General features: G+C 38.1%; 3 protein-coding genes across 4 annotated transcripts; 2 read left to right on the top strand and 1 right to left on the bottom strand.

The window, feature by feature from the left end:
- Positions 1-5,286: 5,286 nt before the first annotated feature.
- LOC144038541 (glucose-induced degradation protein 4 homolog) lies at positions 5,287-10,655 on the bottom strand. Its single transcript, XM_077551105.1, has 6 exons — positions 10,268-10,655; positions 9,861-9,920; positions 9,467-9,574; positions 9,274-9,375; positions 8,537-8,667; positions 5,287-6,634 (listed from the first exon to the last, which is right to left on the bottom strand). The coding sequence occupies exons 1-6, from the start codon at positions 10,457-10,459 to the stop codon at positions 6,571-6,573; spliced, it is 657 nt and encodes a 218-aa protein (XP_077407231.1). The 5' UTR covers positions 10,460-10,655; the 3' UTR covers positions 5,287-6,570.
- Positions 10,656-10,803: 148 nt separating this feature from the next.
- Positions 10,804-13,592, top strand: atpaf2 (ATP synthase mitochondrial F1 complex assembly factor 2). The gene is made up of 8 exons (XM_077551104.1): positions 10,804-11,178; positions 11,254-11,298; positions 11,395-11,543; positions 11,675-11,772; positions 11,854-11,934; positions 12,065-12,177; positions 12,460-12,575; positions 12,921-13,592. Exons 1-8 carry the CDS (start codon positions 11,058-11,060, stop codon positions 13,056-13,058), a joined length of 861 nt encoding a protein of 286 aa, XP_077407230.1. The 5' UTR covers positions 10,804-11,057; the 3' UTR covers positions 13,059-13,592.
- A 752-nt stretch (positions 13,593-14,344) lies between these two features.
- Positions 14,345-24,753, top strand: tom1l2b (target of myb1 like 2 membrane trafficking protein b). 2 transcript variants are annotated; one of them, XM_077549804.1, is made up of 15 exons: positions 14,345-14,469; positions 14,883-14,967; positions 15,421-15,499; positions 16,032-16,181; positions 16,659-16,793; positions 16,875-17,024; positions 17,128-17,244; positions 17,324-17,457; positions 18,035-18,086; positions 20,596-20,764; positions 20,839-20,965; positions 21,044-21,173; positions 21,528-21,587; positions 22,277-22,313; positions 23,145-24,753. In XM_077549804.1, the coding sequence occupies exons 1-15, from the start codon at positions 14,418-14,420 to the stop codon at positions 23,291-23,293; spliced, it is 1,626 nt and encodes a 541-aa protein (XP_077405930.1). In that variant the 5' UTR covers positions 14,345-14,417; the 3' UTR covers positions 23,294-24,753. The 2 variants fall into 2 exon arrangements, with proteins under 2 accessions (XP_077405930.1, XP_077405931.1); XM_077549805.1 differs by lacking the exon at positions 21,528-21,587.
- The last annotated feature ends 2,123 nt before the right edge of the window (positions 24,754-26,876 follow it).

Raw genomic sequence — 26,876 nt, forward strand, 5'->3', positions numbered from 1 at the left:
TAAAACTTACACCGTACATACAAGTACAGTACATAGTATATAATGTATGTACAAGCTATAAACCACTCGAGGCATATTTCCAGTCTGACATTAATTACATGCCTGTGTTGTATAAGTGGATTATGAATATGGAATGCTAAAAGGTTGACCTAAATACATTATGTCACATTGAAGACAGTCAATGAGAAACCTTTTTCTGTCTCGCCCAGACATGGGCAAACACTGGCCCGCGGGCCAAATACGGCCCGGTATGCGTTTCAATCCGGCCCGCCGAACTTATCCAATAAGGCTAGAATTATTTTTTTTAATTAATTTATTTATTTTTTATTATTATTATTTTTTTTTTTGTTCAGCTCAGTGGCCGAGTGGTTCGAGTGTCTGCCCTGAGACTGGGAGGTCCTGGGTTCAATTCCCGGCCGGGTCATACCAAAGACTATACTAGACTATATAACTTCTACACACCCGGAAAATATGTGTCGAGCACTTCTATGAGCGTTGGCTTTTGGCTTCTTTTTGAGCTGCTGCACAAACACCGTGTGCTATGAGTCCACCACGGAGATGGAAAAGTGGTCAGAGACGGATTGGATGTACGCGTGACAGGCAGCAGCGGCTATCATGCAGCCGCATGTGTCACACGTACTGTGGGCCCGGGTTAAAAATGGGTGGGCCAATGGAAAAAAATCTTTAACTTTACGCCTTGAATTGAAATCTATTAATAATAGATGCAGTCACCAGGTTTGACAGATCACAGTGTATGTGCTATTATAATCTATTTACATTTCTCCTCCCACTTTGCCAAATAGTGTGTAAATGCCGCATCTTGCATATTCATTGAGGCAAACGTACTACCTGGATTAGGGCTATTTTATAATAATCATAATAATAATACATTTCATTTAAAAACAGCACCTTTCAGAACACCCAAGGTCACTTTACAAAGCATAAAAACACAGCAAAAGTTGAGCTAAAACAATAAAAATGAAGCTATTGGAAAAGCTGTTTTAAATATGTGGATTTTGCACATTTGAAAAACGCAGTCCTAAATGCACACTATAAGTAAATTGGGTTGTACATTTATCTGTGTGTTTTTACTGTGCTATGAGGTCCAAATGCTCCTGGTCCGGCCCATCTGTCAAAATTTCAAACCCATTGTGGCCCGCAAGTCAAAAAGTTTGCCCACCCCTGGTCTAGCCAAATATGTACGTTGCACTTTGCATATTTCCATTGATCAGTAGCAGACTTTTGGATATTTTGCAACCACGAGAGCAATGTAAGAATGCTATAAAAGCTGTGCAGATGATGAGGAGAATCATCAAGCAAAATGAAGTGACCAGTAGCAGTAAATATGATATAATGACTCCTTAAAAGTAGGCATTTTGTTGTTCTTTGTAGCAGCACCAAACCAGACTACAATGGATGAAAACAGGACCTCATCAGTTCCTGTGGCAGGAAGTGCATCGTCTGTTGGGCCTTTTTCAGGACGGGAGTTGATGTTTGTCTCAATATTGAGGTTCTGAGAGACTTTAATTCTCAGGAACTTGAAGGTCTATGGCTGACATAGCAGTTGGACAACATGAGCGGGCAGCTGTGGTGAGGGTAGTTTCCTAAAGTTCAGTTACAGGAGCTTAACTTTAGCTTTAGCTACCTATCGCTACCTGTAGCTTTAAACACTTAGCATTGAGCAACCTGGGTCATGACGCTGGTATAATTTCTCCTAGCTGGTATGTGCATTATGGCAGTAGCTCTTGAGACGTAACAGGTTCTCACTTAAGAGTTGACGGAATTTTTTCTATGAGTTAAGGTCTGTTTTTTTTTTTTTTGCCTTTTGTTTGCTCTGCCACCGAACTGCTTCCGACGTTTAATCACAAACGTCCATGGCATTTGTTGACTGGTATTTATTCACTACCTTTTGACCCTGATAGCAGGTCATGATGCACTTACTCAATGTAAAACAAGAGGTGTGTTTACTTCAAGTGCATATTTTCCACTGATTAATAGCAGGGACTTTCTGATCTGGTTCAACTTTTAAACCAACATCAAACGTCATGAAATAGGTTAGCAGAAATCTATAAAAATCGGTAAATAGTTGAAATAGTAATTCAGTTGTAAACAATAATAACTAGAGCTGCAAGCAGATATAAAGCGCCAGTCAAATTTCAGTACATTTAAAGGCAGATTTTATTTTAGTTTATTTGTTATATTTGATGAACTTTATCTGTGTTGTTGGTTTTAAGGTTGCGTGAGTCTCCCTCATTTAATTAGTGTAAACTAATACTGCAAGAAAAATTGTCCAGAATGTGAATAGTTGTTTGTCAACAAGTCCAGGGTGTACACCAAAGTCTGCTAAGAAAGAGTCCAGCTCATCCGAGACCTTAATGAGGATAAACAATATGGAAAATGGATTGATGAATGGATGGTACTGCAAGAACGTACACCTCTCACTTCTGTATAGTTCAGAGGTTAGCAACCTTTACGGTCATAAGAGCCATTTTTGGCCACATAAATAACAAAAATAAGTCTGGAGCCGCAAAACCTTTGAACATTGTGATGAACAAAACAGAATGGACAAATGGCAACTTTTTTGCCTCTTCGTCTTTTTTGGATATTGGCTATTTTGGGGCTTTTTTCTACTTTTTTGCTATAAATTTTCTGACATTTTTTGGCAATTTTGTGGACATTTGATTGTAATTTGGGGGATTTTAAATTATGTATTTTCTGACTTTAAAAAAAATACATTTTATGACTTTTTGGCAATTTTGTGTACATTATATGATAATTTCTTAGATTTTTTTCTTTTGTTTTACTTTTTTGGACAGTTTTTGTCACTTTTTGGACAGTTTTAGTTATTTACTTACTTTTCATCTGCCTTCTGCCTTTCTCTTTTTCTGACAACTTACAATTTTTTTGAATATTTCATTCTTCATTTTTTAAATCATTAATTCATTCAAATAATATTTGATCTAAGAAATAAAAATAAATATGTAAAAAAATATATTATTTTTTTATTTTATTTTATATATTTATTTTACCACAGGAGAGGGACTAAAGAGCCACATGTGGCTCCAGAGCTGCAGGTTGGAGACCCCTGGGGTAGTTTTCATCCGATTTTGCAAGTGTACCTAATTCTGTGGCCAGTAACCTCAGGACAAAAGGTATTCCTTAGCAGCCTGGTGGCAGTAGAGCAAACAATAGAGGCTATAGAGCTCCGGGCACACCACATTACATAAGCACATTACTTAAGCACTTAACTGAGACTCCAAATACAAACAAAAACCAGTTGGGCTGAGTCTCAACATGGACTCCAAAAAGCTGTTGGCCTTAGCCACAGTGTCATACATTCCAGATGTCATCAGCGTTCATCCCATTTTTTGCTTTTCCCATGCATCCTAACTACAAATTAGGCCAATCAATCTCAGGTGCAATTGCGAGGACCATATCTATGGGAATTGCTCAAACTGATGTACAAAAGTCAAATTCTAAGTGAATCGTCTGTCCATCCAGTTTCTCCAGTTGGCTTCGGGTGATAGACGGGGTAACCTCTAGACTGATCGCCATGCAGGGCATCAATGTGAACCGCAAATAAAATGAAACCTCAAATTCAAATATTACATATTATATTATACATATAGTGTGATGTTCTACTTGGCTTGCGTTGAAAACTGTAAGCTCATAGCAACTAATGTAATCAATATAACAATTTGTCCCCACTATCTTATTTTCATGTTTTAATATTCTTGTTGATTTCTATTACGTAATCACAGCTGTTGTTACGTAGCATACTGTATAAATTTGTCATGACAAGACATCATTTGATGGGTGGCTACACAACTAGATTAGGAGGAACTTTTGACAGTTCATACCTGAAAGCTGGAATTAACGTCTTTCAGATCGTTCCTACTATACACATCACACCATGATAATTTCCAGTCTAGACATTCACATAACGCATCATTAAACTTATTTCAGTTCACATGCTTGTAGATAATATGTGCACACAAACACATGCATGTAAAGTGCAGTACATCATGTATACAGTACTTGTATTTTGTACATTATCTCCTCATTCATTTCTCTTCTTATGCCCATGATCCTTCATTCTGAAACAATGTAAATGTGAACTCGTGGCTTTTTATTTTGCGCCAACACAAACCGAAATTCCTTATGTCCAATTGGCTTTACAGACAAGTGTGGCAATTATTATAATGTTTACACACCTGACTTCCCTCTAGGCAGTGTTCAGTTTTTTATTTAGTGATGGTTGTATTCATTCCTAACGTGTGAAGTAATGTGGTGTCCAACTCTGCTTACTTGCGAGCCCTTTGGGTTTTTGAAAGAGTCTTTATGTCGTCACCGTTTTAAATAATAGTGAGATTTTATTAATGCTTCTTTTCAGCCACATTTCCATGAAAAAATAATGAATTACTATGATTTCGGTTTGAAATTTTATTTTATTATTTTTTCTACTCAGTCAACCAATAATTTGAATTTGTAATAGTAATCCGTCTGTCTCTCCAAGTGGTACGAAATAAAATAAAAACAAAAATGCTTTAAAAAAAAATTAAAAATACGGAAACTAACTGAAACTGCATTTTACATTTACAAAACTAACTAAAATGAACTATAATTATAGCAAAAATGTCATTCGATTTAGATCTAGTAATTAAATTAATGCATGAGCCTTTGGGGATGATTTTAAATGTGATTTTAAATATATTTATTTCAATATTAACCGGAATAACGATGTTTGAAAGTGTGCCACACAGAAGTGATGTCATCTAGCAGCAGCCAATAGAAAACCACCTTCAGATGACGTCGCTCTTTTGCTCCAATGGCTCGGTTCGCCTGTTTTTTACATTTAACTCAGCCGAAATGCAACGCTAGGTAAGAAATGTATTACTTTTTTTTTCATTTTACCATGGTGTTTGTTAAATATTGCACACAAATAATACACTTTAAAAAAACACACACACGAAAACTAATACTGAAACTAATGAAAACTAACTACATTAAAATAAAAACCTCAAAATTGAATAAAAACTAACTAAAAAATGAAAAATTCAAAACTATAATAACCTTGGATGCAACACACTGTATCAGTTCAAGTAATAAGTGGACCTTGGATTTTAGTTATGTTAATTAATTGATCTAGGCGTTGACCTACAAACACAATACTATACTGTATCGTACTTCTGATGCGACTTTCAAAGCATCAAATTAGCATGAACCACTTTCACCACTAGAGAGCAGCAAATGTTTAAAAATGGCTACAAAAGCACAGACGGCAGGTTTGTTTTGATATGATTTCTCTTCAAATCCAGGGTTCATTCCATACAATCACTCAATCCAACTCAGGTTCAATCTCAAGCAAACACACATCTTGATCTGTTTACAATACAACTCTGATAAACTCTTAAAAACATGGCACAGTCACATGACAAGGGAACATGATTAGGGAGGGACTTCATAAGGAATCTTAAAAATATTTCCTTTGAACGAAGATAAGATTTTGTTGTTGTTTCATAAACTCTAAGGATAGAATAAAATCTCTGAAAATTGAGGTTTGGAGTTTGGAGAGTGCTATGTTGAACATGTTGCATAGTCAAAAGAGACGTTCATGGAAGTAATGGGGAGGGTTCTATAAGTTAAAAGGAACACAAAAAGCTCTTTTGCTAGGTAAAAAATACTCTGTTATAATAATACTTAAATGTGATTGATTTGTCTCTCAACACTCCAAACAGTCAGCTGCTTTAAAAGTCATTAAAAAGCTTTTTCTCCATACTTGTGTAAAGGGGGGGGGGGGGGGGGATGTGAGCATTCGCGTTAATAACATACTCTAATTCATCTTTGTGCAAATGTAACAATAGAACAACATCCACATCAATCACTTGTGATTAAAAAGCATATCTGAGGACCACGAAGGGAAGAAAGGGTTTGCTTGTGTTAGTGTGTCGCCCACTAGGGGCCAGAAAAGTGCCGCGACATGTCCATCCTGATACAATCACAAAAACATCCGCTTCAACCAAATCATGTATATACTGTCACGTCAAGCTTAAGCACTGATTAAAGCTCCATTTGGAAAACCTGATGAGCCCCAGTTCATTCTTGCTTTTCGTTTTTCCAAGCAGACCCCGCCTCTAAGGAATCCTTGTCCAACCCTCGTCAAATGCCACTTAGCTTCTGGAAAGCTACGGTCCCAACTTAGTCGCTAATAAAGTGTCTTGAGGAAGTGTGCCAAGTATTACAAAACAAAAGCCAGACATTTAACGATAAGACAGGTAAGAACCACACCCGGGGTTTGGATGCTGGTTCGGACTTTACACGCTCCAACCAGGGAGCACAACTGCATTTCATTTTTTTTTTTTCTTTTTTAAACCTCACCCAATGCGCATACATTCAAATGTCTTTTCACATCCACTGGTCCGCACTCTGTCCGTCCAACTGACAAGCCCGTGTTGGCTTGATGTGTCTTGTAAAGATCCCCGCACTGTCTTTTTTTCTAGTCTCAGTAGCATCTGCAGACCTCTGCTTCGCCTCAAGTCCATCAAACAAGATCCAAGATGCCAGCCGGGGTCACCGGAACTCATAGATGGCGGCACTGTGCTCGGGGACGTGTGTGAGGTTTAGAGATTGGTACCTGAATGAGGTGAAACAACATACTTAACATTATAAAAGGCAAGGTCATTTGATTACATAACCTGACCCACTATTTGTTTCCCATTATAGGTTTAAAAAATAAAAATAAAAATAAAAAAAACATGGGACAAGGTTTCTGCAGGTATCAGCAAATCCAAATTTAAGCTTTTTTTTTAAATATAATTTTTAACTCTTTGACTGCCAAAAACGTTAAATAACATTTAGTAAAATCCTACAGAGGAGTGCCAAAGACGTTAAAAGACGTTTGTTTCAAAACAGAGGTGAAATTAACCATTTTCTATTGTTGATTACTGAAAAACGGAATAAGGTAGAAACAAACTTTTTTTTCTGATGAAAGATGAGAGTCCAATCTTTCATTTGGTAGTATATGTGTTTCCATAGTCCAAACACATAATTTTCTGTGGACCTTGAAAGATCAGTCAAAATGCTTAAATCGGCTGGCACCCACGGCATCCCTTTTCTGAAAACGTCTGGCAGTCAAAGAGTTAATGCAGCTTAATACTAATTTTAATGCCCCCGTCCTACTGCACATACAAACTCATGCACACATATACATAAATGCATATTGTTTATCATATATTAATGGATGTCAGTTGATAACAAATGGGAATCACAATTGCATGATTTCCTTAGTTAACTCGCAATTAATCGCACGTTATATCTCTTCTAAATGTACAGTAAAATACTTTTTCCAAGGTTTTTATATTCGTTAATTAACAAAAGTGGACAAATGTGGTTGTATTTATTATTATTTTAGGTAAGTGATAACAGTAATTTTATAGTAAGTAATTCAGTTATTTGAAACATTGAGTCAGATTTGTGTTGTTGTAATTTTCTGCCACTAGGTGGCATTAGTGTTTCATGTTGGCGGTTGGTGATAGCACAGGAGTAGTACATTTTGCTTTTCAAATTCAAAGCAATTGGTATGTGGAACATAAAGCAACTTGTGAACTTTTACAACCAGTCCCCACATACACTTTTTTTTTTAATCACATTTATTATTGCTAAATTGTCTTATAGTGACCTTTTGCACAACAATGTATGTGAAATAAAGCATGAACGATGTTTTTACATTAAGTGTCTTAAAATTGTTAACACCTTTAGACATCATATTCAATGCTTTTTAATGCCATTTAAGGCCCTAATTTGAGCAAAATCAATTGAATGGCTTTTAATGACATGCTGAAACTGTGGGATTAAGGTACAATTTGTGCTGCAAACTGTGAAAAGGGGACAAAACACAACCATAGACAACGGCAGTCTGTTGATTGATTGACAATACAACAGGAAGTGAACGTGAAAAGCAATCTTAAAAATAGGATGGGATATAAGAACAATTGAGTTTAAATGTAAAAAAATGACAAATACTGCTGTGTACTACTTGGGTGCCCCATGTGTCATTCCACTTTGAACTCTCATACCAATTGGTCCGGAACAAACATGCAGAAATAAATTATTTATTTATTTTTGTGCTACTGATGTATGGCAGCAGCAAATTGAAGTAAGGGGCTGTTAATGATTCCCCAAATTGGAGGAAAAACATTTAATATTCCACCTGTACAAACTCACATCGGTGTTGCTTGCCAATGTGTAAAGGAAATTGTTGATACCCGAGTCCATGCAGAAGGATGACATCGCAATAAATAAAGGAAAGTGAGCATCAGTTTCCATGTAATGGGAGAGCTCGAATATTAACTGAACATTTAATACACTTGAACCTATTCATTAAATGTCATGTTGACATATAATGTCAACAATCGCGAACCCAACCAGACGCTGAAATAAAACCATCTCGGTCATTCTGACAATTTCCAGCTGTTTTGGGATGTGATCCGAAAATAACTGGGCCGCTAAGGTAACAAACTGGTAGTGCTGCGATTACCATTCAGAGCTGCGGTGGTAGTAGTAGCCCTCGATTGTTGCTGTGGATTTCTGGAAGCAAATGTAGTAAAATCCAGCAAAGGAAGCGCCACTGATGTCTTTGATTGTGTGGTCCGGAACCAGGAACTGCTCCTAATAACAACAAATATGCCTGACGTCAACTCATTTACTGCCATAAATTCATAAAAAAAAATAAAAATAAAAATAAAATAAAAAGATTATTAAAAATTAGGGGCAAGAGGCGATCATTTTTTAAATTGTAATTAATCGCATGACTTCACTAGTTAACTCACGATTAATCACAAATTTTATATCTGTTCTAAATGTACAATAAAAATTCTAGGTTTTCATACTCTTGTAAACAAAAGTGGAAAAAAATGTTAAACTAATAGAAATAGTTCAAATGAATTTTTGACGTTTATAGCCGTCAACGGCAGTGAATGAATTAAAAAAAGAAAGCGCATATAAAAAATTAGGGGTGTCAGGCGATTAAAGTTTAAATAGTAATTAATCGCATGACTTCAGTAGTTAACTCGCGATTGATTACAAATTTCATATCTGTTCTAAATGTACAATAAAAATTCTAGGTTTTCATACTCTTGTTAACAAAAGTAGGGGAAAAAATGTTAAACTAATAGAAATAGTTCAAATGAATTTTTGACGCTAATAGCCATCAATGGCAGTGAATGAGTTAATATCAGTATTACATCAAGTTCACGCGATAAAATGAGACCTTACCTTCCACCTCATAAAAATAAAGTCGGAATTTTTAAGATCCTCATAGTCAAAATCATCCGAGTTGAATGACTTTGCATATTGGTAGAAGGCCTGGAACTTGCCCTGGAGACAAAAAGGGAAACATTCATCATTTCAGAAAAAAAAAACACCTCCTACGTGTAGAACCTTAAACATCTTATACATTTATACTTACCCAATGTTTACGATCCACATCTTCATCTGCATCCCACTTCCGGGTGAGAAACGGCCGTTTTCGGCTGATGATCTCTCCAGCGAAGAACGTGGTTAGAGTCGGGTATTCCTATGCCAACAAACAAAGACTTCATTCATTTGAAATTAATCTACATATACACTTTTTGTGCGCTTCTGATTTCAGATGTTGCCCAATTTTATTCTAACAACAGAAAAAAAGGCGAGGGGATGATAGGTACACCTGCACAAGCCAATTAAACAGCTGTACAAAAGATTTTCAATAAATGCTTTTTACAAAAGGGTATGTCAAAACCTACTAAATAAAATCTGTAATAGAGACAAATTATTCCTGAATTAGGATGGATCTTTCAGATAGTGATAATAGCCCAACTCACCTCCGTTAGTCCTTTAATTTTCAGGTAACCACAGAGATAAGAGTCCTCCATGGTGACATGCTTGAGAGGAAAATAAAACAAGTGAGCATGTTGACATCAAAAAGCAGAATTGGCAAGTTAATATGCCGCCATTCCGAATACAACACACAAAACGTGCAGTTGTGAACAGGAGGAATTCATGAGATTGACATCTACAGATGCTAAATCAAACACAATGTGGTATTTGTGTATTAGATGAGCCATCATGGAGTAATAGTGGTGATTGAGGCGATGCTAACCGATTGCTTGCTCGGCGAGCTAGGCCCATGTTCATTGATTCTCCAACTGTCAATCATCACACCCCCGTTTGACAGATCATCATTACCCCCTCACCTTTCACGTGAAAAAATGTCATTTTAAACGCCCACCTGTAAAACAACTTCCACGTCATACGAGTTCCCTTTACTCTTTTGATGCCCCCTAAACTTGGAGCCGCTATACAACAGCGAAGTGAGAACGCCGGGCTGCCGAGTGTTGATCGGGGGCGGAGGGATAAGCGAGGCCGAGGATGCGAAGGCCGCGCACTGGGAGTCGCTAATGTATCCAGCGGGGACAGGCATGGCTCTCGCTTCGCTGGCTCAGTATCCACGCCTGTCAGTAGCCGTCTGCGTGTTGCCGGCGTCCACGAAGAAGCGTCGGAGGGGGCTGAAGCCGTCCTCCAGCCTCAAAAATCCCCTTGAAACCTAGTTTGCCAGGGACCGAGCTCCCAGGAAAGTAAGTGGACTTCGTCGCGACGACGAAGGCAAAGCATCCGTGCCTCTCATTGGCTAACCCTATTCGACGTGCTTAGATCCTAGATTCTTATTGGTTCATTTGGCGGAAAGCTTCACGGGTTTGGAATGTAGTTTTTTGTGTTGTGTAAGAGCGCAAAATGCCACCCAGAAAACTACAACTCCCTACTTTTAAAATGCACTGCGCTTTTGCCTGACAGATGCAGAAGGTCACACGCGTGCTGTTGAACACTAGTGCTGCAACTAAGATGAAAGCTGTCAGTAGGTAGACTTATCATTTTAACACTACCATGAAAATGCGATGTAAGTGCTCCTAAATACACACGTAAGAATGCGGTTTCTCGTTATCTAAAAACAACAACCCAGCGTGTTGTGCTCCTTAGCTAAACTAGCTTCGCGTAAACAGTAAATTCAAATCATCGCTGCAATGTTTAGAAACCTTGCAAGACTCCACCATCAGTTCGGAAATGCCCTGTCGCCGTGTAAAATACACCCAAATCCTCAGCACTTCAAATGTTTGTTCAAATGCTCATCATCAGCCACAACAGGTAAGATAATTACCTGATAATTTTATTCATCTGCTCTGTCTGTGAAGACTCTCAACAAAGCATATTTGCTTCCAGAAAGAAAAAGATTTTACCAGGATGTCAGTATATCCCAAGGTGAAGGTATGTGAGCTGATAATGTTACGATGAGATTCATGGATGTTAAGATTTTCTCACTGTAAAAGATAATACTGTATGTTGTTCAATTGCCTCCTTTAGGAGGTTTATTTGAGATAAACCTAGACCGAAGGAAGCTGAAAACTCCTGGAGGAAAGCTGTTCACAGTGCCAAATGAAGCTCTTGCCATCGCCGTGGCAACTGAGTGGGATGCGCAAAGGGATACACTTAAGTTTTACACTATGCACCTGGTAAAGCTTGTAGCCTGACGTTTAAGTGTATTTCATACAAGTGTGTGTAATGTTAGTAACAAAACAGAAGAGCAGTAGCCAGCCACATTAGCAATCCGATCCCAATTCGTTGTACTGTTCTCTTTCTGCAGACCACACTTTGCAACACTGCTTTGGACAATCCTACACAACGCAACAAGGACCAAATGATCAGCGCTGCTTTAAAGTTTCTGGAGACAGACACTGTTTGGTACGTTTGTGCTGTTTGTGATAATTAAGTCATTGAAAGTCATAATGAAGGAACCTTCAAATCGATATTACTTTGGTGTAGTTACAGAGTGGATGAGCCCTACGGTTTGGTTGATCTACAGAAGAACGAGTGGGACCCTGTATTGCAATGGATTGAGAACAGGTAATCAGGGTTAGTGTATAACATGGATCGCAATAAATTGTGGAAGTGAACCTGTTGTGTGTGACTTGTTCTAGATGTGAATGCAGTAAAGGACTTTTAAGATGTTTATTAGTTACTATGCGAATTTCAGATATAACGTCACTATTGGCTCCTCATCCAATATCATGGGTCCTGACATCCCTCAGGCAACCAAAGATACATTCTGCCAACATCTCAAATCGTACAACTTCTGGTCTCTTACAGGTAATGCATTTGCAAATAGCTGTTTAAATATTTTTTTTATTTTGGTATTAATAAGAATTGTTGTCGAAGCAGCTTGACTCAAATTTCCGATTGTTATCTCACCAAAAGTAGAGCTGCACAAAAAAAAGTTGAAAGTTGAGGTCTGCGCCAACTTATTTTATTTTTTTAAAGCTTTTACTGCGCTAACTTAAGACTGCAGGAAGTTCGCTGCTGTGACGAAACAGAAATTCGTAGGTCACCTGAATCCAAATACCTGGATGTTAAAAGTTTTTTTCCCTGTAGGACTTGAATACGTGATCACCCAGCTGAAGTCGGTTGTGTTATCGCTTGGGATGATTGACAGACATCTGAGTGTGGAGCAGGCCGTGCTTCTCTCCAGGCTGGAGGAGGAATACCAGGTACAAAACGCACACACAAATAATCTGCTTATGTAAGAGGTCATAATGCACTTTGAATTGGTTATCGGTGCCTTCTGACCTTATCAATGCATGGCACACTTTTGTTGTCTTGGTTCACCCCAGTCCAATTCTTAGCTACACTTAGTTGAGAAACTATCACAATAATTTTCATTGGAATTTATCCGTTTTAGACATATTTGACAAGTGCTTTGTTTACAGCATGAGCTGTTGTGAAAGCGCTATGTAAATAAAATTGAGTTGTACTTTTAGTCAGCAGCAATGACATCAAGAAATTGTATTTGTTGTTGACTCAACTAATATCGCCTTGTTCCTCCTACATTACAGATTCAGTGCTGGGGCAATGTGGAGTGGGCTCACGATTATGACATGTATGAACTGAGGGCTCGCACTGCTGCCGGTGCTCTTTTTGTACATCTCTCGTCTGAGAGTTCAACTATCAAACGCAAACTTTTGCAGGATTGAAGAAGAAACATGCGTGCCAAAAGAGCGGAATGCATCTTCCGGCCAAACTGACACCACTCCACAATGTATGAGTCCGAAATAGAATGCATCCCGTTTATTTTATTCATCATTGATAGCTGTCTCAGTCCATTGTAGTCATCTCCACCCTGGCTAACACATTGCCAGCTTCTTCTTTTTTTTGTAGCTATGTCTGTGACAGACGCCAAATGTTACACCACCCACTGAGTCTCCAGTTGGTTCTCAGTCATCTGTGACATATTTTTGTTCGCTCATGAAGTGAATGGAGACTTTAGCTTTTGTTTGGTCATTAAATCACAACACGTGTCAGTTTTCATTGACTGCTACACTGAATCCATCCATTTTCTATATTGCTTATCCTCATGAGTGTTGTGTGTGTGAACTGGAGCCCATCACAGCTGACAGGGTACGCCCTGAACTGTTGGTTGACAACCAACTGTCTGCTGCATTGAAATATGTTAAACATGTGAGGAATGCACACTGTTCACTGTATTAAAGAGACAAATATTAGTTGAACTATTGCGACATTAATGTTGTGTTTATCTCTTTTGGTATTGATTACATCATTGTAAAATGTACATTGTTGTTTCTGACCAATAAATTAGCAGGAAAATGCATAGATCAATGCAGTCAAATCACAGTGGTGATTTAAAGTTGCCAAGCACGTTTTACACCACGGGTGTCAAATTATTTTGGTCATGGGCCACATAATAGTTAAAGGGCTGTGATGACTGTGAAACAATATAAAAGTATGTTCACATATTTTTACATATACACAAGAAATTGATGGATAACTACTTTCAAAATCAAAGCTAATGAAATGTGTAAGGCTGTTAGTAATCTTTTTTTCTTTTTTTTTTAAAGGGACCTGGTAAAAGTTTTTTCAAGGTTAAGACAAATTGCAATGTTGGTATTTTTGACAAAACACATTCAATTGAGGCACATGATTTGCTTACGCGGGCCATATTTAATAATTTGGTGGAGCAGATCTCGTTCCTGAGCCACGTTTGACACTTGTGTTTTACGCATATATTGACAAATTTGGACACGTTTGTTTGTCTATTCCCACACATAATTAAAAAAAAAAAGTCTAAATACTTTCTTACTATAAAACAGAACAAGCAATAGAACCATAAATCAATTTGCACTTTACTGTTGCAACCTTTGGAGCCTTTATTTATAATCGTCTTGCCCCGATGAGTGAAGTCATGACTGACCAATTGCATTAAAGGTCAGCGTCTCTCAGCCAATAACATGTCTGTGAGGGCGGGACGTGCTGGAAGTTTCATGATGTAGCATCATCACCATTGCCTGACCTGACTTGTTTTGTTGACGGGCAACATGGAGTTCCTTATGGGAAACCCGTACAGTACCCCAGTGGGGCATTGCATTGGTATGTAAACAAACAAGCAGCAGAAATGGCATTGTGTTCATTTATGCGATTATGTTTTAAAAATGCATCGAATCGTGCCGATGTTGTTTACGTTCAAGTTAGCATTAGGCTAACGTCTGGGCTCTTTAAAACTGTCTCGGTTAGCCGCCTACCTAACGTAGTTACCATATGTTGTCGTTTGTAGCATTATTGCTAACAAAACGTATGACTATTTCGTCGTTTGTAGTGTTTAGTGTACCGTAGATAACATTTGCAGAGTCATTCGCTCTTGCACTGGCGTATTGAATGACAATAGCTACAGCTAACTTAGCCATTAGTTAGCTAAGCATTAGTCATCACCACTTTATGAACTCTACTCGTTTCTGAGAGGTGACTGAACATTTTTTCTCCCCCCACTGTTTTTTATATTCAAGAAAGAGCAACTGACGGATCGCTACCAAGTGAAGACTGGACGCTTAACATGGAAATATGTGACATTATCAATGAAACAGAAGACGGGTGAGTGCACAGAGAAAAAATCCAACATATCACGATCCCTTCTTAGATGCTCTGCACTTGCCTTATTTAATGTTTGTATTATTTAAAATCTCTTCTTGTGCAAATACGATTTCTACTAGGCCCCGCTGCTTATCTCTGTATGGTTAAGCTGTTGTGTCCAGAGCGTGTTTGATTAGTGAGTTGTAATTTGTCTTAGATGGGTCAAGCCTTTGCATGGCACTTTATAAATAGTCTGCTCAAATCTGCATCTCTTCCTCTCTGGGTATTCATTGTATGAGATCTATATCCCATGTAGAACTAGTAGTTGTCAAACAATCCATGAGTTAATCATTACTACACTCGGTATACAATTAAACAGCAGCTTTGAGAAAATCCTTGGTTTACAGATTACATCACTCAATTCTGGCATATTCTATGTGTCGTCGTTAATTTGAGGTGTGTGTTTGTGTGCAGGCCGAAAGATGCAATTAGAGCAGTGAAGAAGAGACTGAATGGCAATAGGAACTACAGGGAAGTGATGCTGGCTTTAACGGTGAGTGCAAAGCTGAGGTGGGCGGAATTACAGTGAACCATGGAAGGTTTGTTTGTATTTAAAAACACACTTCCCAGTAGGAAATATTCAAATAAATTTGTTCCAAAAGTCACATGGTTGGCAACATTATACGATAAAAAGTAAAACAAAAACAAAAAACATTCATAATTGTGTACAACAAATATCAAACAAGTCATTATGTTCTTACTCATGACATGATCATTGAATCTAACGAAGTAGAAGAAGTCTTTCTGAAGTCATCAATTTTGCTTTTTATGTAAAAATAAGTTGGCAGCTGTTTAATAAAACACACCTGTTTACTGAATGCCCGGCAGGTGAGTCCGTTGCTGTGTACACACCATGTTGTTCATCTAATATTGATATCTACTTAACTATCACTTTTTAAATATTTTACTGTGCAACTAGGACAGCCTGTGTACACTATCACAATGTCACAATAAGTTCAAGTTCAAGCTCAGTGTTTGTCATCATATTGCTGGTTTGACCTTCTTCACCTCTCTGCTCCCGTTAGGTGCTGGAGACTTGTGTAAAGAACTGCGGCCACCGGTTTCATGCTCTGGTCACTAGCAGGGACTTTGTCGACGGCGTTCTTGTTAAAGTCATCTCTCCTAAAAACAACCCTCCCACTATCGTTCAAGACAAAGTATTGGCGCTCATTCAGGTAAGAAAACAACAAAATTGTGTGATGCACATGCCGGTGTCATCACCTTTTTCATGTGCTGCAATAGAGAAACGGTTATTTATGATCAAGACAGTAAATGAGGTTTTTATGACACGTTTATGAGGCTGTGCAGCAGCGCGCTTAGGTGCAGTCTGATAAAAGCGAGTATCTCAGGGCGGCTCATGTTACCAAGCTCAGCTCAGGTAACCTCACAATGCTCTTATTTCCACCAGTTGGCCACATTATGGAGCCAGGATAGAAGCATAGCAATGTTTGTCAAGCCATTAGCTAACAAGTTCAAAACAAGGCTCTGGTATTGTTTTTCCACCCAATATATTGTCTTTCTGCACTTTGCCCCCCTTTTTACACTGCCTTGCCGACACTTTATATGATTACAGGTATTGGCCATTTAAAGATAGCAATAGCTCATGAATGTTGTTAACCTGAAATATTGCTCGTCTGCGATTGCAACTGCAGGCATGGGCCGATGCGTTCAGGAGCAGCCCCGACCTCACAGGTGTCGTCCAAATCTACGAGGAGCTAAAGAGAAAAGGCATCGAGTTCCCACTGTCAGACCTGGAGACCCTCTCGCCTATTCATACACCTCAGCGGGTACGAGGGCATCTCATTCAAGCAGATGATTGTTGTTGTTGTTTTTTTTAAATTGTCATTTAATTTGTTGCTTTCTACCAGACCGCATCTGCACCGGACGGAGACTCGACTTTGCATAAGTACAGCGCTCCTTCCCAGCCCGCTCCTCCTGTTGTCCCGACCGCCTACACCACCACACCTCAGGTTCCAACCATTCAAACAACTGGAGCCATCAACCCAACACCTGAACAGGTAATGTCTTTCAATGAGAAACTGCCTTTGAAATATAGTGAAGCATCTAAGTTTAAATATAATTACAAACTCACTCCAAAAATTCTTTGATTTCTCTTGTCAGATTTGCAGACTGCGCAGTGAGTTGGATGTCGTTCGAGGAAACACGAAGGTCATGTCCGAGATGTTGACTGAGATGGTTCCAGGACAGGAGGACACTTCAGACTACGAGTTACTACAGGCAAGGAGCGCCTGATGTTTGACTTTGTTCTGAACTGCTCGCGCACGGGTCTCATTAGCATCTGCTGCGTGTGTTCCAGGAGCTGAACAGGACTTGTCGAGCCATGCAGCAGAGGATAGTGGAGCTCATCTCGTGCGTCTCAAACGAGGCAGTGACCGAGGAGCTGCTGCACGTAAACGATGACCTCAATAACATTTTTTTGCGATATGAAAGGTGAGAGCACTTGAGGTGCATGACGTCTTTGTTAAAACTCATTCACTGCCATAAATTCATTAAAAAAAATAAAAGATTATTAAAAATTAGGGGCAAGAGGCGATTATTTTTTTTAAATTGTAATTAATCGCATGACTTCACTAGTTAACTCACGATTAATCACAAATTTTTATATCTGTTCTAAATGTACAAAAAAAATCTAGGTTTTCATACTCTTGTTAACAAAAGTGGAAAAATTGTTGAACTAATAGAAAAAGTTTAAATTAATTTTTGACGTTTATAGCCGTCAATGGCAGTGAATGAATTAAAAAAGAAAACATTATTAAAAATTTGGGGCATCAGAAGATTAAAATTTGTAATCATAATTAATCGCATTACTTCACTAGTTAACTCACATAATCACACATTTTGTATCTGTTCTAAATGTACAATAAAAAAATCTAGGTTTTCATACTGTTGTTAACAAAAGTGGAAACATTTGTTTAAACTAATAGGAATTGTTAGAATGAATTTTTGACGTTTATAGCCGTCAATGGCAGTGAATGAGTGAACATCCCATGTCATTTTGCTACTACAGATACGAGAGGTTCCGATCTGGGAGGTCAACAGCTCAGACTGTCAACAATGGGGTGAGTCAGTACTTCAGGTGGGGGAAACGTGCTTGTTGTCTGTCTGTCGTTGAGTGCTACTGTTAACACCCGCGGCTGCATGATGTCTCATTCGTCGACATCACTGCCTTTCAGCCTCTGTCTGGTGGGCTTGAATGTTGCCAGTCATCTTCACAATGTCTCATACCTGATCTGGCATTCACTGATTCGAATGCCTAATTAACAGGAAACTCAACAAAGACGCCATCATTAAATGATGGCATGAATAGCTTTGTTTTTAAAATCACCATTCAGATAATGCATATATTTGTGGTCAAGTTGTAATTTGCACTAAATGCACACAAGTTCACAACTTGGTTCATTTTCGAAATTAACTAGGTCTAAATATGAAAAGAATGCCTTGTTCCATTCACTAATGTCCAACATGAAACACTAATGCCATCTAGTAGAAGAAAAATTATCTTAACACAATTGTTTTTACAGTACACTACATAACTTCATGAATGAATATGAAATTCAGTGAACTAAAAGATACAACCATATTTCTGCTAGGTTCACATTTTTCTCACTTTTATGTTAATTAACAAGAGTATGAAAGATGAAAAACATTCTATCTTATATGTAGAACGGATTAAAAATGCACAATTAATTTGTGATTAATCACCAGTTAATTATTGGCACCATGTGATTAATTTCGATAAAAAAATAATAAACTAAAAAGCCCTGAATTTTTTTTTCAATATTCTAAATATGTATGTGGATTGAATCTATATAACAAATTTGACTCTTTTTTTTGTTGACTATTAAATTAATTTTTTCACTGTATTTTAATTCATTGAGATACACGTGTATAATTTAAGAAGATAATGATGTAAGCCATCTGAATTGCATGGGCTTAGTTTCTGCATCATTCATTTTCAATAGACATGTACTATGTATTACATAATATTTGTATTACAAACGTTATCAAAAGACTGTAAGGACATTTAGCTGCGTCTTCGTTGGATTTCCTTTGAATAAGGCATTGTATACATTCCATAGTTTCTGTGTCACTGTCACCCTTCAGGCATGTAACTGTATTCACTATCTCTTTTTTTCCCCTGTTCTTTTTCGTTCTCTGTTTCTGTGGCTAGCTGAGACAGGCAAGTATGATACCAATGTCAGCCTCCCTAAAAGATCACTAGTCTTTAAAAAGGGAAGTCAACCCACCAGAAATTGTTCTTTACAATATTTTCGATGCACCCCCATTAACCTAAGCATTCTGATTAACTCATTCACTGCCATAAATTCATTAAAAAAAAAAGAAAAGAAAAAGATTATTAATAATTAGGGACGACAGGCGATTAAATTTTTTAATTGTAATTAATCGCATGACTTCTCTAGTTAACTCACGATTAATCACAATTTTTTATATCTGTTCTGAATGTACAAAAAAAAAATCTAGGTTTTCATACTCTTGTTAACAAAAGTGGAAAAAATTGTTGAACTAATGTAAATAGTTTAAATTAATTTTTGACGTTTATAGCCGTCAATGGCAGTGAATGAATTAAAAAAGAAAACATTATAAAAAATTTGGGGCATCAGAAGATTAAAATTTGTAATCATAATTAATCGCATTACTTCACTAGTTAACTAATAAACAATTCTAGGTTTTCATACTCTTGTTAACAAAAGTGGAAAAAATGTTGAACTAATAGAAATTGTTTAAATTAATTTTTGCCGTTTATAGCCGTCAATGGCAGTGAATGAATTAAAAAAGAAAACATTATAAAAAATTTGGGGCATCAGAAGATTAAAATTTGTAATCATAGTTAATCGCATTACTTCACTAGTTAACTAATAAACAATTCTAGGTTTTCATACTCTTGTAAACAAAAGTGGGGAAAAAAATGTAACTATAGAAATAGTTCAAATGAATTTTTGACGATGGCAGTGAATGAGTTAATATTGTTTTTGTGGAATATGGTATTAAGTAGCAAAATCCGCCTGTTTTTATCCATCTCGGGGCGGCCATTTTGCCACTTGCTGGTCGACTGAAGATAACATCACAGTTGCTCAGGGCTCAGGTAACGACCAATCACGGCTCATCTTGCCAACGTCACACGACCAAATTCAGAAAACAGATGAGACGTGATCGGTCGTTATCTGAGCCCTGAGCAACTGTGATGTCATTTTCAGTCGGCAGCAAGTGACAAAATGGCCGCCCCCTGATATGGATAAAAACAGGCGGATTTTGGTGCTTAATTCATACTCCACAAACGTGTTTAGATGCATAGAACATATTGTGAAGAATGGTTTTGGGCTTGACTTCCCCTTTAAGTAGTCTGAGCCTATGTGGACATTTGACATTATAGCATGTCTTGTTTATGCAGCCCCAATGAATCTATGAACTTAATGGTGTTAAATAGAAATTAGGTTGTCAGTTAGTCACAATATCAGGTAAAGAACACGACCCTAATAATCCTCTGCCCTGTTTGTCCTTTCCTTTTTTTTTTCTTATTCACAACATGATTCTCCCCTTTGCCACCAGGTCTTAAGTGAAGCAACAGAGGACAACCTGATCGATCTGGGCCCCGCCTCTCCAGCAGTGGTCAGCAACCTGCCCAACGCCGCCCCGAGCAGCTTGCCTCCGAGCGTCACCGCCAGCACCGGTCGACCGTCCTCTCCGGCCACCTTGGCCTCTCGCCTGGCTGTTCTAGGTACGGGTTTGGGATGTAGCCAACCCCCCCCCCGCCAGTTGCGTGAGGAAATGACATTTTTACCATCCCTGCAGATGTTGGCGCCGACAGCGTGAGCAGCACTTTGAGCTCTTTATCCAGCCGCAAGCCTCCAGCTTCCCAGGATGAGTTTGACGTCTTCGCCCAAACCAGGACCGGATCGCTCCCCGAACCCAACAAAATGTACGTTCATTACAACTACATTCAGTGGAAATCGTGACTTGATAGGACTGATGTTGTTTTTAATCATTTAATTCTCAGGACTCCAGCAGAGGACGGCCAGGCTGCTGCTGCTGCTCCTCCTCCTGCTGCTGCTCCTGCTGCTGCTGCTCCTGCTGCTGCTGCTGCACCTCCTCCCACTTTAGACGTCAAACAGCCGCGTGCAACAGCTGTGAGTATTCCAAGTAAAACATTCTTTCAATTGTGTGTTCGAGAGACGTCGAAGTCTGCGCCCTGTTGCAGACACTCCCAGATGTTACCTAGCCAAATAACAACTCGAGATAGCAGCTTGTTAATTCTGACATTTTTAACAGAATCATTAGAAATATTTGTGTTAAATGATTGGTTGTATTTTTTTTCCATGAACACCTACACCAACATTTTCCATCACGTTATTAGTATTATTTATTATTTATTTCATTAAAGTCATATTCACGTTTGTGTTTTGGGCCTGGGTTTTGTTTTCCTTGTTGTGGCTTTGCTGCCCCCACTGGCCACCCACGGCCGTTTTGCTGTCGCCCCCTAGTGTGTCAGAGGCCAGTCCTCTGTCATGGATGACATAGAGGAGTGGCTAAGTACGGATGTGGTGAGCCCATTAACGTTTTTGATTTTGTTCTGTATTATTTCTGCATCCTCTTGACTTTTTTTCATTCCGTTTTCTCCTTCGTCTCGCCACTTTTGGGAATATAATCCATTTGCACGTGTTTTTTCCTCTGACCTTTCAATTTTAACATCCTAGATTACTTTGCTAACAGTCTTTTGTGGGAATCGGGTCATTAACGTGGCATTATATTGTATAAAATGAGCATCAAATACACATCCATCACGTATTTAATATGGCTTTATGCTCATATTTGAATACTTTCAATTTATTGTCATAACACTGCACATTATTTTTTATACATTTTCACATTATTAATATTATACAAACACACAAATCCAACCCAAATTCATCAGCTTTTGCACAGTTTCTCCTCATGCTCATTTTACACAAATATGTAATCCTGTCATGTCTTGAATATAACCATCTGTGAGTCTGTGGGTATATAATTCTCTTGTGGCACATTGGTGTCATTTTTAATAACTTTTTTGGGGGTGAATGTTAATTGGCTGGCAAGGGGGTCCTTGTCAGTATGATACAGTCGTAGGACCTAACAGGTGAGTGTTTATTCGTAGACGATGCTCGCATGCTGACTCTGACGGTGCCTCCGCTATAAATGGCAATGTGTTCCCAGGGTTCATTATCGCATATAAAACACTTTCTCCCATTTACAGAAAGGGGATGAAGGTGAGGAGGGCGTGACGAGCGAAGGTCAGTACAGTGAACTTTATTTTATCGCAGTCCGCCCATATATATATTTTTTGCCTTCACACATGCTTTTAATTGAAAATAAAATAGAATTTTAAACTTTTTTTTTTATCTTACCGTTTTTTTTTTAAATATACTCTTCACAGGAATTTAAAAGTATTTTTATTTTAATTAAATATTGTATAAAAATATTTACATATATAATATAAAATATCAATAACAAAAAACTGATCAATTAAAGTGACTCATGAATGGAATCAAGCCCTTTTGAATCCAATCCATTCTGATTTGATACCAAAGGCCAACTTTTAATACATTTAAGCAAGTATTGTTTCGTGCCCGTTGTCACTCTTGTGAGAACAGTTGTCAAAAATAAGAGGCCAAATGTGCTTGCTTCAATTTAGTTTTCTCTCTTCCACTTGTATATTGCTGTAAAACTGAATTCAACATTTGTATATTTAAGCACCAGAATGTTCACATTACTCCACCTAAAGTACTTTTAAAAGTCAGGCTACATCAATGCTAATATACATTGTGAAAATACATCATAGACTGGCTAACAGCTAGCATATATGTTTTGATAATGTTTGTACATTAAAGCTTATTAAAAACACACTTGAACAAAAAATAAACATTGTATATTTCAGCACTAAAAAATTCAGCTAATATATATAATTTAGTCTAACAAAAATTGGATACCTTAATGCTAATATAATGTAAAAAGCCATAGAGAGGCTAGCGGAACTTAGCGTATATATGATATGATAAAACACTCAAATTATTTACTGTAGGTGTTGGTTCATTGCACATTTTGATTCACTTGCATGATCTCAGAGTTTGACAAGTTCCTGGAGGAGCGAGCCAAAGCCGCCGAGATGGTCCCCGACCTCCCGTCCCCCCCGACTAACGAACCCGGCGCGGCACAGGGAACCCCCAGCCGCAAGAAGCCCGACAGACCGGAGGACGCTTTGTTCGCCATGTAGACCCGTCGTCTGCTTACCTGGACCAAGACTCGTCCGATAACACTATTTAGATCCACTACAGTGACGTATCCTCATTGAAAGGGAATCTTGTGTGTCTAAAAGGGAAAAAAAACTAACAAAACGGTCTATTTTCATACGTTGAAAAGAGGTCCACAAAACCTCTCGGCATGCTTTAACACGATTCATCATTTATGTTTTGTTACTAAATCCTCCGGTTTGGTTTTGTTGTCCTGAACATTCCTACGAGAATATTGTGTTTCCGTTTTTTTTTTTTGCCCCTCTGCAAGTCGGCATGAGTTCAACTGTAAATGTGTAAATGACAAAAGATCCCGTGTGTATATTTCAAGCTACGTCTCTGAGAGAAAATTTAATATACAGTGAGATTGTAGTGGGGGGGGAGATGAGCTGAAATTTCCTGGCTGCATGAGCGAATGGAAAGTTTGGCGTAGTTGTATAAAAAAATGTTTTATGTGGCGTCCAATCTGCCTTTTTGTTTTTGTTTTTTTTGGTGTTGTTTTGTTTGTATGATTAGCTGATAAGACCGTTTATGGGCAGTTTTCTAAAATGACCAAATGTGTTTTCTCTCCTTGGAAACAGAAGTGAGAACGAGCTCAAATCAGTCTCATCCCCCCTTTTACACATTTGTGTGCACTTCCGCTCTGACCTTTCCACTTATTTGTTCCTCGCAAATGAGCTGAGGCGCCACAAACGAGACCTTTTCAGCTCTTGACGAAAGTGAACGCGAGCTCGGAGCAAGTGTGCAATTTTTGAATTCGTACTGTATGCAAATCAGCGAAGGGACGAGCACTTGGATGTAATTAATAAAAAAGTTAGAGAGTGTTGAAATAATTTATTTGTAATCGTACCCCCGTTCAGATGAGTATTTTAAATGGTTTTATTGTGCTCAAAGAAAATATATGGGGAAATGATCTATGTGAGGACAGTTTATTTTTGTGGCTTTTTATGGAGTCTTGATATGTTTTATACATTGCTGCTGGCTGATGTATGTTATGTTCTTGGATCTGTTGCTGTTCTTGTGGTTTGAATGTAAACACATGTATAGAAGCATCATTTATCATGGAGTCATGAAGGATCCATCTTTATTTTTTAGGTTGACTGACGCACCTTCTCCTCACAGATCTTTCTGTAGACGCGCAAGTAGTGTGTCAGAAAAGTTCCAGGACTGGTGTCAAACTGTTGCGCAAGAAGAGGCAAAAGTTGTGAAAATACATTTTTTACACTAGGCTTAGTACTTTACTGACATACCTCGTACATTGCTGGTGTTCCGTTAGCCCCCTTGCAAGTCCGTTCATGCCAATGTGTCGTCTTTGGAACACTGCATTTCTGTGTGCTTAACTGGACACTCAAGAGGAGGGATGCTGATGTGTGTGTCTGGAGGTGTGTGATTTTCTCTTTGTGTTTGACATCTGCATGAATTAAATAAAACCTTAGCAGTATGACATCCGACTGAGTTTGTGGGTTTTATTGATGAGCCGGACTAGTAAAGCTGAACTGTAGTAAACTATTTTAAACATTCATTCATCCCACACTGACACTCAGGGGGTTTCCCAATTGGTTCCCTGGAATCGAAAAATTTTACCTGGTCAAAATGAGAAACAGGGTCTGTTAAGGATTTTGTTTTCTATCAAAAAATGACCATGTATAGTAAGGCTTTTATTGTGTAAAAAAAAAAAGGCCATCCCATCATTTTTTTTTTTCGTTTCCGGTTTGCTCCGTGTGGGCCGCGTCCCAGTACTTGGGGAAACAGCGCTGACGTGTAAAACCCGGAAGTTGGAAGTCCGTGGCATCCACCCCATTGATAGAACAGCTGAAGAATGGACAGCAAACGGGAGAGAAGAGAGAATGGCCTGCAGGAAAGGACCGCACTGCCCGAGAATCAAACCAGGGAGAGCAGAGAACCCCCCCCCCCCCCTTTTATTGATTTTTAACTCCTGGGCGTTATTTGACCATTTTTTGGCTTTTTGTTGGTTCTGACCAAGCCATTAAAAAATAAAAAAACGCCCAGGGGTTTTAAATCTATATATTTACATTTGTATTTTTTCCCACTTTTTTTAAATATTTTTTGAGTGTCGTTTTAAAGTTGTGTGATTTTACTTTTATTTATGTATATATTTTAGTTGTTTTTATTTTCATTCATATTTATTTTTCAAATGTGATTTTTGAACAAAATTTTATATTTGTTTAAAAAAATGTAATTTATAGTTTATTTAGGCATTTTTGTTCCTGTGATTTATGTTGAAAAGCAAACATTTCCGCGGTATGACCTGACAATGAAGCAAAGGGAAGCTTGCTACACAAGCGCCACCCGCTGGCCTGTCATCGGGACTGCAAAAGTGTTGCTTTTCCCAACTAGCGCCACCCGGTGGCCTGTCATGATGACTGCTTAGCTTTCCGTGGAAATTGTTGCTTTTCAGTCACGCCACAAAAATGAAAGTGAATCACATGAACAAAATGTCTTGCGTTGCACTTGCACCCATATATACACAATACTGTACACTCATATTTACATTAACGGAAAGAAAAAATAAAATAAAGATCCATTTACAACAAAATAATAACTGAGATAACAAGTTTCTTTCCACCTTTGTTTTCATCGCTGTTAAATATTTTCCCGTGTTGTCTCGGACCTGCCTCTTATTTAATCACCTCTGTTTTGGAAACAGATTTAAAAAAATAAAATAAAAATAAACGTATTTGATTTTCCTTTAAAAAAAAGATCAACATTGAAATGCTAGATTTTCTCGTTTGTTGTCTAGAACGAGATACTAATTTTATATTTATTTATTTATTTATATTAACTAAAATTGGATATCAAACGACACACAAAACCGCTCGTGTACTTCTTTTGGATTGGCTCCAGGTGGCAGAGTGGTACCGTCACTTGCCAACGATGCAGGTTGGCGTGGGTTCACTTCCCCGTCTGGGAGACGTTATTTGTATGTGTGTGTGAGTGCAGAAAGAAAAAAACATCTTGTTTTGAATTCCCAGAAGTAGTCACTGAAAGCATTTCTCATAGTGACCACAAGACGGCGACAGCGTAGTGCCTAAAGATGATAAACTCGCGATTTGATTTTCGTTGAAAGAAAGAAAGAAAAGAAACACCAACACTGAACTACTTGACTTTCTCGTTTGTTGTCTGGAATGAGTAATGGAAAGTCCGTTTCAAAACAGTTTCATTTCATCCTCCTGATTGCTAGCAAGCTAAAGCGCCTAAATCGAGCCATGTCACGCAAAAAAAGAGAGAAACTTCTGGAAGAACTCAAGTGGAGCACTAAGAAGTCTTAAAAAACAAACCAAAAAGCAAAAGTCAAAAGACTTTTGAGTAAGACACGGCAAAAAAGAAAAAGTCAGTCAAAGGTTATCTAACTTACGGGACTACTATACAATGTTGCAAACAAATGATGGATTTGGAGCTTCAAAATGAATATATTAATCGACAAGTAGTCGAACAAATTAACTGACAACTATTTTAATAATTGAATAATCTTGTGGAGCCTTTTTTTTTTACTTAAAATTGTCCAAATGCTTTGATTTCAGACTCTCAACAGTAATTATTCACTTT

This window comes from Vanacampus margaritifer, chromosome 18 (genome assembly GCF_051991255.1).
Source record: "Vanacampus margaritifer isolate UIUO_Vmar chromosome 18, RoL_Vmar_1.0, whole genome shotgun sequence".
Classification (NCBI taxonomy): Eukaryota; Metazoa; Chordata; class Actinopteri; order Syngnathiformes; family Syngnathidae; genus Vanacampus; species Vanacampus margaritifer.

Coding starts and splice junctions, on each gene's coding strand:
- atpaf2 (XM_077551104.1), top strand. CDS start 11,058: ATGTTTAGAAACCTTGCAAGACTCCACCATCAGTTCGGAAATGCCCTG. Junction 11,935..12,064: donor TTGCAATGGATTGAGAACAG/GTAATCAGGGTT, acceptor TGCGAATTTCAG/ATATAACGTCACTATTGGCT. Junction 12,576..12,920: donor GGCTGGAGGAGGAATACCAG/GTACAAAACGCA, acceptor CCTACATTACAG/ATTCAGTGCTGGGGCAATGT.
- tom1l2b (XM_077549804.1), top strand. CDS start 14,418: ATGGAGTTCCTTATGGGAAACCCGTACAGTACCCCAGTGGGGCATTGC. Junction 14,470..14,882: donor CCCAGTGGGGCATTGCATTG/GTATGTAAACAA, acceptor TTTATATTCAAG/AAAGAGCAACTGACGGATCG. Junction 16,182..16,658: donor AAGTATTGGCGCTCATTCAG/GTAAGAAAACAA, acceptor TTGCAACTGCAG/GCATGGGCCGATGCGTTCAG.
- LOC144038541 (XM_077551105.1), bottom strand. CDS start 10,459: ATGCCTGTCCCCGCTGGATACATTAGCGACTCCCAGTGCGCGGCCTTC. Junction 9,575..9,860: donor AAATTAAAGGACTAACGGAG/GTGAGTTGGGCT, acceptor TTGTTGGCATAG/GAATACCCGACTCTAACCAC. Junction 9,376..9,466: donor ATGTGGATCGTAAACATTGG/GTAAGTATAAAT, acceptor TTTTGTCTCCAG/GGCAAGTTCCAGGCCTTCTA.